Raw genomic sequence first — 16,743 nt, 5'->3', positions numbered from 1 at the left:
CGCCGGCCCCGCTCACTCTTGCGTCGTTTCCCGCCCCGCAGGTACTCCATCGATCCTCAGTCGGACCCGGAGGCTCTGTTCCGCATCGGCTCCGACACGGGATTCATCAGCACGGTGATGGAGCTGGACCGCGAGCGGGAGCAGTGGCACAACATCACTGTCATCGCCACGCAGAGGGGTGCGTTTGCAGGGCCCGCGGGGCCCCCCGCCGGAGACCGGGGCCCCGCTGCTCGTATATCAGCCAAATCGCCGTCTGCAAAGTGCGCGGTGGAACTAATGGAACTCCAGGGATGACTTGATGAACATTTATAGCTTTTCCATTTGTGTTTAGACAACCCCAATCTTGTGTCAAGGGTGGTGGTTGCCATAGAAACGCTGGACCAGAATGACAATGCGCCCGAATTGGACAGACAATACACCACATCGGTTTGTGACTCCACCGCTCCGGGACAGGTTTGTTGCTTGTTTTCGCCCTCGACATTCGCGGCATCTATTAGGCACCGTTGAAGCATTTCTTCCACATTTGTGATATCCATCTTAAGGTCAAAATCACGAAACGATAAATATCACGATATTCTGGGGAGGTTGGTGAAATGAATAAAGCTCACAGTAATGTGTTAAAAACCTCATGATATAGTAAATAAATGAATTTAATTAAATCAAATTTCACAAAAGTTCATTCTGGGGGGAAAAAACGCACAATATTGTTTGTGTACATAATTTTTATTTTATTTTTATTATTATTATTATTATTGTTATTGTTATTGTTATTATTATTATTATTAATTCAATCTCTGGTGTAATAACCTAATTGATTATGGAAAAAAATAATAATCACGATTATTTTGGCAATAATTGAAATCACGATTATTGAAATGATTTTTTGTTTAAGCATTTAAAAATAAGACAAATTTAAAAGAAAAAAAATAGAAACACAATAATTTGTAAGTCCCTTTTGGACCAAACATAATTTATAATATATATTTATAATAATAGTATTTATTTATTTATTTATTTATTTAGGCAAAAATTTGAAGTTCGACGATGTGCAGTAGGACGATCATTTATTTTTTAATACAAACCAAGAAAATGTTTAAACCTAAAAAACAAATAAGAAATATTGAGACATAAAATTCTTAGTTATTTTGTTCAAATGCATGAATTTAAACAACTCAGAAAATATTATTAATAATCTTTTTTTTAACGGTTATGCTGATTTTGTAATTGTGCAGTGTAATAATTGAAATTGTAATCGAATTTCGCTTAATTGCACAACCCTAGAATATAACCTCACATTTTTAATCAATGTGCTGCTTTTAATATCACAACATGACGCCGACGACGATATTGCGCAATATTGCTGCTGCCTTTGCATCCCTATCTATGAGTCACGTGACATCTTTGTCCCGCAGGTTGTTCAGGTTCTGCGCGCTGTCGACCGAGACCCGGGAGGGCAGGACATTCCGGTCCACTTCAGCATTGCACCTGAGTCCAGCTCCGCTCTCAACCTCTCCATCAGGGACAGCGGCGGTAAGACTTGAGTGGATGGTCGGGTGCCGTTCCGATAATTTTGGAGGGTCTGTTAACTCATTCACTCGCCGCCATTTTCACAGAAGCAGTCCCGTTCGCTCCCGGCTGTATTACTGGATTTTGACGGATTTTGCAAGGCCCACAGAATATTGTGTTCAATTGCTATAAAAGCATGGAACCTATCAAAAGAAAGATTAAAGTCTCTTCTTTCATCAGAAAAAAAAAGTATGTTTCTATCTGTTTCCAATTAGCATTAGAAGAGAGCTAAGTTTCATCAGTTTTCACAAATCCATTTAAAATTGTAATTGGGCTTTTTTTTCTACATGGCCCTGGTTGATCTCCTTTACTCTGCTGCCACCTGCTGGCCGTTTGTGTAATAACTACCATTTCTGCAACCGTTCTTTGCAGTTGAGAGGCTGAATCAAAGCCTTCTGCATGCTCTAGCATAAACAAACAAAAAAAAAACATATAAATACGTCTTTGGGACATTTAGAACATTAAAAAAAAACGTATTTACAGGTTATTGGGAGCAAATGAGTTAAGGGCCAGTAAAAAAAAACGGTAAAGGGTAATGGAGGATATAAAATAACAGACATTAAAGCATAGTAAAGAATAGTAAAGGTCTGTAAATGGTGGTAAAGGACAGTAAACAATGTCAGAAGACATTGCTAGTCGATGACGTTAAAAGACAGTAAAGGATGAAACAGAATGCTCAAGTTGCGCGGTGACTCACAATTCCGTGTGCGTTTTTTTTTTTTTTTTTTTTTTTTACCCTCAGGCGTGACGGCCAGCCTGGTGCTGCAGTCGTCCTTGGAGCCGGCGCCCGGATACTCGTCGTCCTTAGTCAGCCTGCACGTGCCCGTGGTTCTGCGAGACGGCGCCTCGGGCCTGGCCAACACGGCCACGGTCACCGTCACCGTCTGCCCGTGCCTGCGGGGCGGCATGCGGACGGAGGAGCGCAGCCCCCGCACGCGGGGCCGGCGATGGGAGCGGCGCGCCGTGTGCCGGCCGGCGCCCTCCGCCTCGCCCTCCGTCGTCTTCACCCTCGTCATCCTGATGGCGGCGCTGGCCTGCGTCACCACTCTGCTGGGTAGGTCGGCCGGCCGCCAACGTGAATGGGCGCCACAAAATCATTTGCAGAAAGGATTGATGGAAAGAATGTTTTGAATTTTATCTTTATTTATAGACATTTATATAATTTATAAAGCAACATAAAATGAGTTCATATATTTATTTATAATTACTTTATTTTAGTTTGTAAATACAAATAAAATTAGTTTATATGATTATTTAGATTTTTATAAAATTTTACATTTTATTGTAAAATTGTACGAAAAATCCCTTACATCAGTACAGATGTACTTTTATTTATTTTTTTTAATGTAAATACATTTGTATTCAAACATTAGTAGTGGGTTTTTGAGGCGAGTCACATTGTCGCATTATTGGTGAGCTATTTTTAGAACAGAATTGTGCTACTCATGTTGCCCATAGGCTAACTAGCACCCACTGGCACCTTTTAAGGGCAATGCATATTAATCAAAATAGCAAAAATTACATCCGTGTTTGCTTTAGACTTGCACAACTGCGCATTGATCATTCACGTCATCCAAACGTTTTATTTCATCATATTTCTTCAGATTCCACCATGTTTTATTGAAATTCCATTTAAAAGAGATACAATGCTGCCATCTGCTGGCCATAGTTAGTTGGTGTTTTTTGATTCCACAACCTATTGGCCAGGCAGCGCTGCACTTAGACGTTGCGGTTGCACTTCCCATTAATTAAAAAAAATAATAATTTTAAATGGCGGCATACATCGTGATTTTACTCATCGTTATTAAACATTTTTGGTGGTCAAAAAGTTTTTTTTAAAAAAGCTCAAAAAATAAAAACTTACTAAAATTAAAATTCAACAACTAAAAAAAAAAAAATGGCGGCATACATCGTGATTTTACTTATCGTTATTAAACATTTTTGGCGGTCAAAAAGTTAAAAAAAAAAAAAAAAAAAACTCAAAAAATAAAAACTTACTAAAATTAAAATTCAACAACTAAAAAAAAAAAATGGCGGCATACATCGTGATTTTACTTATCGTTATTAAACATTTTTGGCGGTCAAAAAGTTTAAAAAAAAAAAAAACTCAAAAAAAAAAACTTACTAAAATTAAAATTCAACAACTAAAAAAAAAACAAAAACTGACTTCTACTGCACTGCATGACAAATATTTAATTTAAGCAAAATTATCTGCCAGCGGAACAGGAAATTTGACGCGGTCGCCCGTCTTATTTTTGCCCCGCCCCCCCCCCAGTGGTGTGCGCACTGTCGCTGTCTCTACGGCGTCAGAAACGCGACGCCCACTCGTCCTCGGAGGACGACGACATCCGTGAGAACATCATCTCGTACGACGACGAGGGGGGAGGCGAGGCGGACACGGCCGCCTTCGACATGGCGGCGCTGCAGAGCATGCACAGGATCCACAACGTGCACAGGAACATGTGAGTCCCACGTGGGGAACAAAAAAATAAATAAAAAATCCAGTTGCGACGTATTCGTACTCGGTGTCTTCCTGCCTCCGCAGATGGTACACACAGCAGAGCGCGCCGCCCCCACGGGCCAGGACGTACAGCATGACCCGGAACCCCTACCCGGGCCCGGAGCCCGAGCGGCGGCCCGGTTCGGCGCCCCTCTACGGGCGCCTGTGCTACGGGGTCCACACGCTGCCGGCCCTGCGGGACTACCACCACCAGCAAGCCGGGCCGCCGCCGGCGGGAGTGCAGCTGCCTATGCCGGGGCGACGTCACGGCGCCGCCGCTCCCGTCATCCGGAACCAGCCGGGGCAGCAGCGCCCTCCTGAGGTCGGACGAGCGAGCGTATTAGCGGCGCAGACGCTGAGCAGGCTGATGGGCAGAGCTGAAGATGCGACGAAGACGCATGCTGACGCGCAGAAGCAAGACCATGTCAAGGTAAACATTGGGATCTTTTTGATTTATTTTCCAATTTTTTAATAACCTACCTCCCAATCAGCTGTTCTTTGCACCTACCTAACGTAATTGACATTTTTCGATAATATACAGTCACTACAATGGCTCCATTTTGCACATGAATTATTGAGCAATTACTTGGCAGGCCACTAGGGGGAAGCACCTCATAAGAGAGCCGGGGAAATGTACGGAAGTCTTCAGGCGAAGAAGACTGATGAGTCAATAGTATGAACTTAACAAAATATTTTGTGAGGCATACAAGGTTATTGGTTATAGATTTATGTGTCAATAATAAAACCATTCTTACATGTTGACCTCAGGGATTGTATTTCGTGCCAAAAAATCCTTGGATGTTTGCATCTTTCAGTCTTGTGAAAAGAAAGTTTTTGAATGTTCGAAACTTTAAGTATGACTTGAAATGACGATGACAAAATGAAACAATAAGATTAGATGAAACTAAACTAAAATAATAGCAACTAAAAAACCAGTAGGAATAAATACTGACTCTTCCTTTGCGTTTTGGCCACTCGGGGGCACTGTGGTGCCGTGCATCCATGGCGCACATACTTAAAATGAGTACAGAAGAGAGTTGTGATTGAATTCTATTAAAATAACTAATTGTTCACACATTGGGAAGAATTTGTGCCTTTGCGTAGCGTTATCTCACCTATGGGTATGCGTTCCCGCAGCGTTTGTGTGTGGATATTCTTTATTTGAAGGGAAAACACTCCCAAAGTCGATGCTAACTTCCTGTTAGCATTTGAATGGGCTCCTCCCTTTGCTTTTAGCATAAGCGCTAGGCTAGCGATGTTGCATTTAACCAATTGAGGTGTCATTAAAAAGCTTTAAAGGACGCTTAGGGACAATAGAATAACCAGAATAACATACGCTACACACGCGCTAGTTGCTAATGCTACGCAAACAAAATGGGGCATTCAGGGTACTTTCACAGTAACAGAAATTTTGGTTTTTTAATGATAACATTTTAAGGGGGAAACTGCTGGGCAATTGGCCAATAGTTTTGGCCGACGTTTGAAGGCCTGTAATCGGCCGATTATCATCTGTGGCCGATTAATCGGTCGGGACCTACCCCTACCCACCTGTCAAATCAATCATATTCATGCATTTCTGCAGGTAACCCCAGCAGACGTCCAATCTGCGCCAATCAGCGGTCCAGCCAGTCTGAGCTGCTCCGACCCGACCGGTTCTTCCTGCCAGAGTCCCAGCAGCTCGTCCGCCAACCAGACTCTGATCAGCACCGGAGCCACCAGCTGCACCGTGGAGGACCCCGACACGGACTGGTCGGTTCCGTCCGTGTCCGAGCGGAGTTACCCCGGCGCCAAACTTCCCGTTTTCCCCGCGACGGACGCGTACAGCATCGTGGGCTCGCTGACCGGAACCGCCGCGGCCACGACCCTACCCGGGGACCATCAACCCTTACGGATGGAGGACCTGCTCAACTTCCGTCTGAACCGGGTGACGTCGGACCCGTCGCAGCCGCCCTACGACTCGCTGCAGACTTACGAGTTCGAGGGCCGCGACTCTCGGGCCGAGTCGCTGAGCTCGCTGGGGAGCGATGACGGGAAGGACGACGAGCGAGGCGAGGACGGGAAGGACCCGGATCCGACGGCGGGAGGAATGGAGGAGCTCAACGACAAGTTCCAGCGGCTGGTGGCGCTCATCAGGGAGAGGAAGAGCAGCAAGCAGCAGGACCCGGGGGAGGATCCCGCCCAGACCGGCCAGGTGCAACCTGCTCCTTCGCAGACCAGCCAGATCCAAGAGAAAGCGGTTCTGAGGTGGGACTTTTAAGGGAAGGGGATTTGTTTTTCCGGGATAGTCCCACAGGGGAGGAGGACCCGGGAAGACTAAGGACATGCCTGAGAGACTACAGGCCTGATTTACGAAGATCCCAGATTGCAGACACTGAACCAACTGTAACAGGTGTGCAGTGGAAGAGGCAAACAAAAGTTTCTGTGAAAAAAATATTTTGGAGTAGCCACCACCTGGACAAAAGCCATCTTTTTGTTTGATTGAATTTTCTCTGGAGGTTACCTGCCCATTCGAATTTCAAGACCGGGACAGGACACCTGAAATATTTTCCTGGGAGTGGCCAGCACCCAAAAGCCGAGTTTTATCAGACGTGAGATGGCATGACTCCTTCTTGTGATTGGCGCAATCCGTTTTTGTTTCCGGTGTTTCACAAAGGTTTTTTCACAAACGCAAAACGTTAAGTCACCTCTTATAACCGCAGTCACGGTTACGCAAATTGGTACGACGTTTTGGTAAATCAGGTCCGAAGTCTCTCGGTTGGCCTGCGAGCGCTTTTGGAATGTCCCGGGAAGAACTGGACTACGTGGCTCGGGAGAAGGAAATCCGGGTTTCCCTTCTCAGGCTGCGACCCCGAAGATGATGGTTTTTTTTTTTTTTTCCGGGATTTCCTGGAAGCAGCGCGCGGGCGTATCACTATCAGCACCACCGTCACTCACATTTCACACCCGCCGTGATGGCAAATGCACAGAAAATCTTTCACTTTACGCGCTGGCTATTTAATAATGCACTTGGGCTTTCAACACAAAGCCTTATGAAAGATTCACATTGATTGAAATATTCATTTCCAAGCACAGCCGGAAATCTGCGTTGTTGGAAAAAATCGTCCCTCGTGCAATATTGATCGGGATTATGATATTGCATCGGAATGGGAGTGATGTGATTGGATGTCACTGTGAAGGCTTGTTGTGTGCTTTTGTCAAAGTTGAGTAAAACGACATCCTCGTGGAGATCAATCACAACTTTGGTGTTGGCTGATTTTGGCTCGTGTGTAGTCGGTCGGTTGCGAGGGGAAACGACGGATGATATTATTGACGCCGGGTTTTGATCATCATTTGGACTGGAAAACTTTCAACTTCCCATCACAAGGAATCCAAAAAGAAATTCTTACATTCCCATCTACCTTTTGTCCTATCAGCTTAACTCTACCTACCCACTTTCCTTCCTTCCTTCCTTCCTTCCTTCCTTCCTTCCTTCCTTCCTTCCTTCCTTCCTTCCTTCCTTCCTTCCTTCCTTTCTTCCTTCCTTCCTTCCTTCCTTCCTTCCTTCCAACAACCTACTTTCCTTCCTTCCCTTCCTTCCTTTCTTTGCACATACCTACTTTCATGTTCTGCTACCTACAGATTTCAAATGCCCTCATTCCTGCCTTCCATCCTTCTTTTTCCTTCCTTTCTTCTTTCCTTCCTTCCAACAACGTACTTTTCTTCTGTCACTTATCTATCCTTCCTTCCTACCAACTATCTGCCTTCCTTCCTTTCAACCAACCTACTTTCCTTCCTTCCTTCCTTCCTTCCTTCCTTTTTACCTACCTACTTTCATGTTCTGCTACCTACAGATTTCAAATGCCCTCATTCCTGCCTTCCATCCTTCTTTTTCCTTCCTTTCTTCTTTCCTTCCTTCCAACAACGTACTTTTCTTCTGTCACTTATCTATCCTTCCTTCCTACCAACTATCTGCCTTCCTTCCTTTCAACCAACCTACTTTCCTTCCTTCCTTCCTTCCTTCCTTTTTACCTACCTACTTTCATGTTCTGCTACCTACAGATTTTAAATGCCCTCATTTCTGCCTTCCTTCCTTCTTTTTCCTTCCTTCCTTCCTTCCTTCCTTCCTTCCTTCCAACAACGTACTTTTCTTCTGTCCTTTATCTATCCTTCCTTCTTACCAACTATCTGCCTTCCTTCCTTTCAACAACCTACTTTCCTTTCTTCCTTCCTTCCTTCCTTCCTTCCTTCCTTCCTTCCTTCCTTCCTTCCTTCCTTCCTTCCTTCCTTCCTTCCTTTGTAAAAACTACATACCCCTGTTTGAAGTAAAATAAATAAGGCCACAATAAATAATAATAATAATAAAAAAAAACTACTCCTACTCCTCCAAAAAAAAATGAAAAAAAGAAGGGAAAAAAAGGAAGAAAAGAAACACCCGCCCGAGTCAATGCCTGGTGTGAAGCGAGCTCACATCCTTCGACCAAACGTCTGCGTTCATTTAATGAGTTCCCCCAACAGCAAAAACGCAAACGTGTGACTCATTTCTGCAGCTGTTTGGAGACAAATCCGTTCATTTTTCCTCCGATAAAAGCGCACACGTTCGAACTTCAAATGTGATTATTCTTCCACTCCGCAAAGGAACGTTGCGTCTCTTAATCAAGTGCCGCTCGTACCAATGTGACACAATCACAGCAAATTTGAGAGCCACGTTCTTGCGTCATCAGAGGAAAAAAAAAAAAAAAACACAAGTGGACAGCTGCCAGGTTATAACATGTGGCGGCCATTTTAGAGAAAGGTTTAACCCAAGGTGAGTTTAATTTTTTTTTTAAACAGTTGTTCATAAACCAAATTGTGTATCAGGATGAAGTTCCACTCAGTTGAAATGAAGAAAGGTATACGTATAACGAGGTTAGTAGCCAGAGCTGGTGACATTTGTAGCTCATTTCTGCCCCTCACCTGCAACTCGAGGAAGTGCAGCTGTTCAATTTCATACGAAGACGCCATATTTGGTCATACAAACAGTTGGCTTTCTTTACCCAAAATTGTCGTTCGAGAAGGTGTGTCAAGCTATTTATCGTCAACTGTTAGCTTTTTTTTTTTTTTGGAGTGTCAGCATTATTCATCGGGCCGTGATTTCAACAATTAGATGGTAATCCCACATTGCGTTGACGTGCCAGGTGTTTTTCATCCCAGTTGAGACGAGGCGCCTCCGCCGCTGTCACTTCCCAGTCTGGCGTGTCGCGGAGATGAAAGATGGCGAGTTTGGGGGGGCTTCGTTACCCGCCTCATTTCGTTTTTGACACAACACGGAAGGCCTTTAAATCATTCACAACGTTTCCAACATTTGTGTCACGGCTCAAGACAGGAAATGCAGCTTCGTAAACACGTCGCGGAAATCTTTCAATCACACAATAACCTTGTGTTTTTCATACTCATTTTATTCATATTTAGAGTTATTAAGTATCTACAAATGTATCTAAAACCACATAGATTTAAAAAAAAAAAAAAAAAGAAGACTTACACAATGATTGAAAAACAGTTTCACATGACGACTGCACTGTATTAGGCATGGGCCAATATTAGATTCTGATGTTATGATAATCAACAGGAGAAAATGTGATGTCACAGAATTAAAATTACAGCTCTAAAAGATCATTAAAAAAAAAGATTTGGGTAAATAAAGTTTTTTTTTTAAATAACAAAATACGGATATTTTTTTTTCAAGAAACTTGAATCATGTAACGTTTAAATATGTTAACATTTTTTACAGTCTCGTCACTTGTGAGCTATTTTTAGAACAGACCCCTGTGCTACTCATGTTGTCCTTGGGTCTAACTAGAACATCGCGGAACCATTTTAGATTTTTATTTATTTATTTATTTTTCAGGACAATGCAAATTAATCACCAGAACCATCAAACTATTCATCGGCCCATGCCAATGCTGGATAATATAGACAATTCCCCCCTTCACACTGTTTGGAATTTGGAAATTACATCTGCGTGACTCGCTCGTCGTCGGAGAAGGCGACGTTAAAGAGGCCGCTCGGCTCCTTTCGCACGCTGCCGTTCGTCAGCGTTTTGGGCGACGGCGTCTCCACGTCGCCGTCCTCGTCCTCGGTGACGGCCTCCACGTTCTCCTTCTTCTTCCTGAAAGTAGAAAGTCAAAAAATGAGCTTGAATTTTCAAAAATATTTAATTGCATAGATTCAGCGGCAAACTATTCATAATTCATGTTATATTTAGTTTGTTTCATCTTTTTTTTTTATTTGTGTCCCATCTTGATGTCTTGTTTGCTTGTTTGACTTTTGGCTCCATTTCTTTCGCGTCAGGCTTGTTCCTTGTCAACCAATCACTGCCCTCCAGCCATGTCATGTCCAGATGTGCCTCGTTGTCTTAATTTGTTTGCATTTGGTCTCCTGTTGTCGGTAAGTCGCGTTTCCCTTGTCATCATGTTCCCTTGCCTCATCCAATTATTAGTATTACACATTTATATTAGGGGTGTCAAAAATTTTAATCGTAATTAATCGCATGACTTCAACAGTTAACGCACGATTAATTCATTTCTAAATGTACGATAAAATATTTTTTTCGAAGCTTTCATACTCTTGTTCACATAAAAGTGGAAAAATAATGTTAAGCTAATAGAAATATGGCTGCATCTTTTTGTCATTGATACAGCAATTTCATAATAATTCACAAAATTGAATTAATAAAAAAAAAAAAGATGTACTGTACTGTAAAAAACGAGTGTGATATCGATTTGTGTTGTCATTTTTCTGCCACTAGATGGCATCATTGCATTTGTAAGACGTTGGTGACAGCTCAGTGCATTTTTCCTTTTCATATTAACTTATTTGCTCCCAAAAACGTATAAATACTTTCTATTTTAAATGCTTTAAGAGTGCTGAAGACGTATTTATACGTTTTTTTTTTTTATGCTAGAGCATACAGAAGGCTTTGATTCAGCCTCTTATCTGCAAGGAACAGTTGCAGAAATGGTTATTACACAAACAGCCAGCAGGTGGCAGCAAAACAAAGGAGGTCAACCAGGACTATGTTGAAAAAAAAGCTCACAATTCTAAACAGACTGTGAAAATTGATTAAAATTAGCTATATTCTAATGCTAATTGCTGCAAAATGGAAACAGATAGAAATGTACTTTTTTTTCCCCGATGAAAGAAGAGACTTTAATCTTTCTTTTGATAGGTTCCATGTTTTTATCGCAATAGAACACAATATTCAAAATCCAGTAAAAGAGCCGGGAGCGAACGGGATTGCTTCTGTGAAACTGGTTGGGAGCGAATAAGAGCTATGTAATTTTTATTTTTTATTTTATTTTTGTTAAACCCACCGTCTCTTCTGCACCGCCGAGGAGGCGACGAGGACGACGAAGCCCGCGCACACGGCGCCCATCACCACCCCGAAGGCGATGAGCCACGGCGGCGTGGCGGGCAGCGCGGGAGCCGCCAGAGTGGGCGAGATGCCAACGAACTCCAGAGTGCGCTCCGTCAGCAGGAAGGCGCTGTTGATGCGGTTCCGGGACTTCCTGGCGGGTACAATTGGCAAGTGACATCATTTACGCGGCAAGGAGGAGGCTTGACTGGATCTCGCTTTTATTGGGTGAAAATGTTACTTTGAACTTAGTTTAAATTATAAGTTCAAGCTTTTTTTTTTCCCCCAATAAATAACAATTGGATGTGGTTAGCCTGACTTAGTTTTTGTTTTAAGCTTTGAAACAATATTGACTTAAATAGCATATCAGTTTTCACCATTAAATTAAATTCAATTCCAATCATCTATTCCATCTTAAAAAATATATTTATGATATTATTATTTTATTATATTTATTATAGATTAATTGTTCAGATACCTTGTTTAACTGAAAATTGTGAAAATTCTCAGAATTTCAACTCTCAGCAATAAATATTTCCAGATTTGTTTGTAGTCTTCCATGTAAGCAGGCCAATTATCTTTTTGCATAATCAGAATGTGGCATCTGCTTTTACTTTGGAAAACTATGATCATCATTTCTGCCGATTTTCTAACGACTCTGATGAACCAAACCAGGAATGGAAATAAATAAATATTCATCAATTATTCATTAGATTGATCTATTAAAAAATAATACTACGTTGCAGCCATATTTTTGGTTTACATGTTTATAATAAAGAAAAAAATAGTGCTGCGTGGTATAAAAACAATAAAAGAGAATGTAATGAAATGAACTAGATTTATAAACTATTCACCAAACATACGGTCATATTTTATTAGCCTCATAGCATAATTGCCTATGTCGCTTTTAAATTACTGTTACACGATCAATACAAACTAGACTAAGTGCAATTTCTGGAGAAATTGCGTGGGAATGCTGAAAGTTGAATGCTAAGATTTGAATGCATTTGGAATGCTTATGAGGTAAATTGAGAGATAAATTATGGCCTCCCGGTTACTGGACAATGCGCTTTACCAACTGTGCCACTGAGCAGTTTCAGACACCTGTTAATGATGATAAGTTATATGTATGGAAGTGGGCGTGGAAAGTGATACTTAGAAAAAGTTCAACGTCTGTCCCATTGAAAATGAATAGGGAAAAGAAGTTAAATTAGAAGTTAAATTGTGCAAATACTGTAATTGATGTGGAATCAGACGATATATACCCCGGGAGGCGTGGATTTTTGAAGCTAGTTGAAATTTGAACAATGTCAATTGGAAGTATTATGTGGGAGTTGTTATGCAGGAAAAAAAAATGTGTGGAGAATAAAAATCACAATAACATACGTGGGAATGCTTCAGCATTCTCACAACTAGACTAAGTGCAATTTCTGGAGAAATTGCGTGGGAATGCTGAATGGAAATTGAGAGATAAATTGTGAAATTATAACCACCTGTTTACTGGACAATGCACTTCACCGACTGTGCCACTGAGCAGCATCACACACCTGGTAATGATGATCATTTATATATATGGAAGTGGGCGTGGAAAGTGATACTTAGAAAAAGTTCAATGACTGTCCCATTGAAAATGAATACGTGAATATTAAATGTTAAATTGTGCAAATACTGTAAGTAATGTGGACTCAGACGATATATAGGCGTGAATTTTTTGAAGCTAGTTGAAATTTGAACAATGTAAATTGGAAGTATTATACGGGAGTTGTTAGGCAGCAAAAAAAGTGTGGAGAATAAAAACCACAATGACATTCCCACAATAAAATATTTTTTTCTTGTTTAAAAAAAACATTCTAATATGACTACTTGGGTAACGACAGTAAATGAAATGATTTTTTTAAGGGGCGTGGCCTAGAAGCTGGAATGCGGTTGGTGGGCGCTATACTCATTGTTTTTTTTGTTTTGTTTGTTTTTTCAGTACAATGATTAAAGAAAAAAACCCACATTGCAAATCCACAACATGCCACTAAAACTCATTTGGCGTGAGACAAAATGTCCCCAAACAGCCAGTAAGCGGTCGGTCACGTCACCTGACCGCCAGCTCCACCTCGCCGCCGTCCACCAAGCGGCTGGCGTCGTTTGGCCACGTGACCACGAACCAGAAGGACACCCGCGGCGTCTCGTCACAAACCACGATGTTGGCCACTCTGTGGAGACGTTCCCATAAACAAATAAAATACAACTCATTGGCTTTTATGGAGCGATAGTCCACATGCTGAATTTTTTTTTTTTTTTTTTTTGCAACGTGCATGTACTGTACTATGAACCCTTACATACACTGTTGAATGTGACTGCAATAAAAGTACACTAAATGGCTTCGTTTCACTGAAATTTGATGACAAAGCACGTAAAAATGAAAATATTCAACAATGTGATGGTGAAAATCTTGAAATTGATCAACTGCACTTTGCAGTACGTTAATATTTGTCGTAAAAGTTTATGATTACACTGCCACATCGATGGCATTTGTTAACCCGTCTATAATATGCCCCATTATGTGTTAGCATTAAGCTAACAGAGGCTATAGTTGTTTGACTGAACATCTTGGAGCCTCTTTTTGGAAGAATTCTCTCCCGGCTGGTTTCTTGACATGAATTAAGTAGAGTTCAATTCACTTGCCGTGTATGTAACGGTTAAAAAAAAACACCAAAAATATTTGTTTCCTTACTCAAATTGCTCCCCCTGCAAATGAGTCCTCATGGCGAACGCCAGCGTGGCTCGGAAGAGGAACATTTCGTTTTGGTTCCAGACATACTGCATTAAACAAAGAAAAAACAATAAAAAGAAGAAGAGCACATCAAAGGCTTGTAGAGGGTCGCCAGATGGGCCCGGTCGCCATGGCAACAGGGGCCGTTAGCTTCTATTAGCATGCTTAATGATGATGGAACCAGATAGCACTCACTGCATCGTCTCCCAGGGCCGTTCGGATGCTCAGTCGAACTTTGTAGCCATCCGAAGCGCCTGCAACCATAAAAAAAAAAAGGAGAAAATTATTTCAGAAGTGATTTTGGAAGTCGTTAGCTGAGCTAATAGCACACAGAACTGCAATTAGTAGCTACACATTTTGTTCTTTTACCATTTTTTGTTGTTGTTAGAGTGCTACTTTGTTATTTTAAAAAAATGGCTACAACACTTAAGTACGATAGCGATACCCTTAATGAGATCACGTGAGGAAAAACATTGTAGCTTTTCGACAAAGTACGAAAATTTATGGAACTTGTGGAACTTGCCAGTGTGACGTAAACATCTTTAACTGGCGAGTACGTTTATTCGCAAATACTTGGACCATCTTTGCTCATGATAGCAACGAAAAAATGTATACATATATAAGAGCTAGTCGATAAGATTTTTTATTTTTTTTTGTTCCTACCTGGTGCGCAGAGCTGCTGAGCCGACGAAAGCGCCAAAGACAGCAGAAAAATGACCTTTCCCGACATTTTCCTAAGTGAATGTGTGGCCGCTCGCAGTCAAGTTTAATGGTTAAACCAGGACGCACCTGAATTAACCTGCCTGGCCGCGGGACTCTCCTCCCTTTTGGGGGAAACTGTAAACTGGCGAAAAAAAAAGAAAAAAAAGTGTTTGTTCAGGCTTCGGTGTGGGAGAGGTGACCTCTCCGATGAAAAAAAACCCCCACCAGCTTTGAGTCTGTTTACTCAGCGCGGAACAATGTGCCGACCGCTCGGTACCAGCCGTGCACTAAATGTTCTGACCTGACACGTGTAGTCGACGTTAGTAAGAATGTGCTTCGTTTTAGTTGCACGCCGCTGTTACATCCTCATAAACAATCCTTTGAGCAAAGGTGAACGACTTTGGCTGCGATATTGGCGTACAAATGGCAAAAGTGGGATGCACACTCGCAGTTAATCATCCATTCCGCGGCCGGTTAATTGTTGAACGAGCGTCGAGTGAAGGATTTAGCTCTTAAGAAAACATTTTACAGTCAGAAGTGCAGCGAAATGAGCCCAAATGTGTCGTTTATATATCACAGTGCAATCCCCAGATAACATGATGCAAGTATATCCCCTAGTCTGAGCTGGACTGGTACAAAAAATCGACAAGGGCATTGAAACAAATACAGCAAGTAAATGATTAAAAAATACATTGCGCCATTTCGCTAAATGTAATTTTTATACAGTAATTAGCGGGAGTCCAGTTTTTCTTCAATGACCCTTAACGGAGACATCGTAGCTCGGCTAGGCTAATCGTTTCTCTGTTTTACTCTTTGTATTTCACTTCATCATATTTGAGGAGAGACTAGCATGCTAATCTAGGCAGGCTAAGCTAGGCTAATCCTTTCTCTGTTTTACTCTGTATTTCACTTCATCATATTTGAGGATAGACTAGCATGCTAATCTAGGCAGGCTAGGCTTACCGTAGCTAAAATAGGCTAATCGTTTCTCTGTTTTACTCTTTGTATTTCACTTCATCATATTTGAGGAAAGACTAGCATGCTAATCTAGGCAGGCTAGGCTAACCGTAGCTAGGCTAGGCTAATTGTTTCTCTATTTTACTCTGTATTTCACTTTATCATATTTGAGGACAGACTAGCATGCTAATCTAGGCAGGCTAGGCTAACCGTAGCTAGGCTAGGCTAATCGTTTCTCTGTTTTACTCTGTATTTCACTTGATCATATTTGAGGATAGACTAGCATGCTAATCTAGGCAGGCTAGGCTAATCGTAGCTAGGCTAGGCTAATCGTTTCTCGGTCTTACTCTGTATTTCACTTTATCATATTTGAGGATAGACTAGACTTGCTAATCTAGGCAGGCTAGGCTAACCGTAGCTAGGCTAGGCTAATTGTTTCTCTGTTTTACTCTGTATTTCACTTTATCATATTTGAAGATAGACTAGCATGCTAATCTAGGCAGGCTAGGCTAATCATAGCTAGGGTAGGTTAATCGTTTCTCTGTTTTACACTTTGTATTTCACTTTATCATATTTGAGGGTAGACTAGCATGCTAATCTCGGCAGGCTAGGCTAACCATAGCTAGGCTAGGCTAATCGTTTCTCTGTTTTACTCTTGTATTTCACGTTATCATATTTATAGATGCATGCTAATCTGGGCAGGCTAGTCTAGCAGCTAAAGTATATCCACACACTTGCAACATAGTATGGCCATATGCCGAAATAGTTGTAAAATGAATGGAAATGTTGTGAGGAAGAAGCTTAACGACCATAAAATCCAAAATATTGTTTCGAGGTTGAAGTAGGCTTAAGTACAGATGTCCACATTAATTTTGTAACCTCAAG

General features: G+C 41.7%; 2 protein-coding genes across 6 annotated transcripts in view; one reads left to right on the top strand and one right to left on the bottom strand.

Moving 5' to 3' along the window:
* The window catches only part of cdh24a (cadherin 24, type 2a), a 64,178-nt gene extending 52,431 nt beyond the window's left edge, over nucleotides 1-11,747 (top strand). For 4 of the 5 annotated variants that reach the window (XM_077533552.1, XM_077533551.1, XM_077533554.1 and 1 more), the window contains 7 exons: nucleotides 42-178; nucleotides 332-453; nucleotides 1,413-1,530; nucleotides 2,309-2,620; nucleotides 3,842-4,028; nucleotides 4,112-4,496; nucleotides 5,649-7,303. In XM_077533552.1, coding sequence (XP_077389678.1) covers nucleotides 42-178; nucleotides 332-453; nucleotides 1,413-1,530; nucleotides 2,309-2,620; nucleotides 3,842-4,028; nucleotides 4,112-4,496; nucleotides 5,649-6,323 — 1,936 coding nt within the window. In that variant the 3' untranslated portion in view covers nucleotides 6,324-7,303. Of the gene's footprint in view, nucleotides 1-41; nucleotides 179-331; nucleotides 454-1,412; nucleotides 1,531-2,308; nucleotides 2,621-3,841; nucleotides 4,029-4,111; nucleotides 4,497-5,648; nucleotides 8,850-10,372; nucleotides 10,469-11,415 lie in introns of those variants that run through there. The other variant, XR_013285259.1, reaches the window with a different exon arrangement.
* cltrn (collectrin, amino acid transport regulator) lies at nucleotides 9,514-15,681 on the bottom strand. Its single transcript, XM_077533556.1, has 6 exons — nucleotides 14,863-15,681; nucleotides 14,395-14,453; nucleotides 14,161-14,246; nucleotides 13,523-13,639; nucleotides 11,395-11,589; nucleotides 9,514-10,190 (listed from the first exon to the last, which is right to left on the bottom strand). The coding sequence occupies exons 1-6, from the start codon at nucleotides 14,927-14,929 to the stop codon at nucleotides 10,034-10,036; spliced, it is 681 nt and encodes a 226-aa protein (XP_077389682.1). The 5' UTR covers nucleotides 14,930-15,681; the 3' UTR covers nucleotides 9,514-10,033.
* Nucleotides 15,682-16,743: the final 1,062 nt, after the last annotated feature.

The sequence above is a fragment of the Festucalex cinctus genome, chromosome 10, assembly GCF_051991245.1.
Source record: "Festucalex cinctus isolate MCC-2025b chromosome 10, RoL_Fcin_1.0, whole genome shotgun sequence".
NCBI classification, from domain to species: domain Eukaryota; kingdom Metazoa; phylum Chordata; class Actinopteri; order Syngnathiformes; family Syngnathidae; genus Festucalex; species Festucalex cinctus.
This window is presented reverse-complemented; position numbering and strand designations above follow the sequence as displayed.

Bases quoted from the DNA above. Each gene is read 5' to 3' on its own strand.
- cltrn (XM_077533556.1), bottom strand. From the start codon at position 14,929: ATGTCGGGAAAGGTCATTTTTCTGCTGTCTTTGGCGCTTTCGTCGGCT. The intron at 14,247-14,394 runs GTGAGTGCTATC...TGTTTAATGCAG, and splicing joins CGGCCCTGGGAGACGATGCA to TATGTCTGGAACCAAAACGA. The intron at 13,640-14,160 runs GTAAGGAAACAA...ACGTCTCCACAG, and splicing joins TTGCAGGGGGAGCAATTTGA to AGTGGCCAACATCGTGGTTT.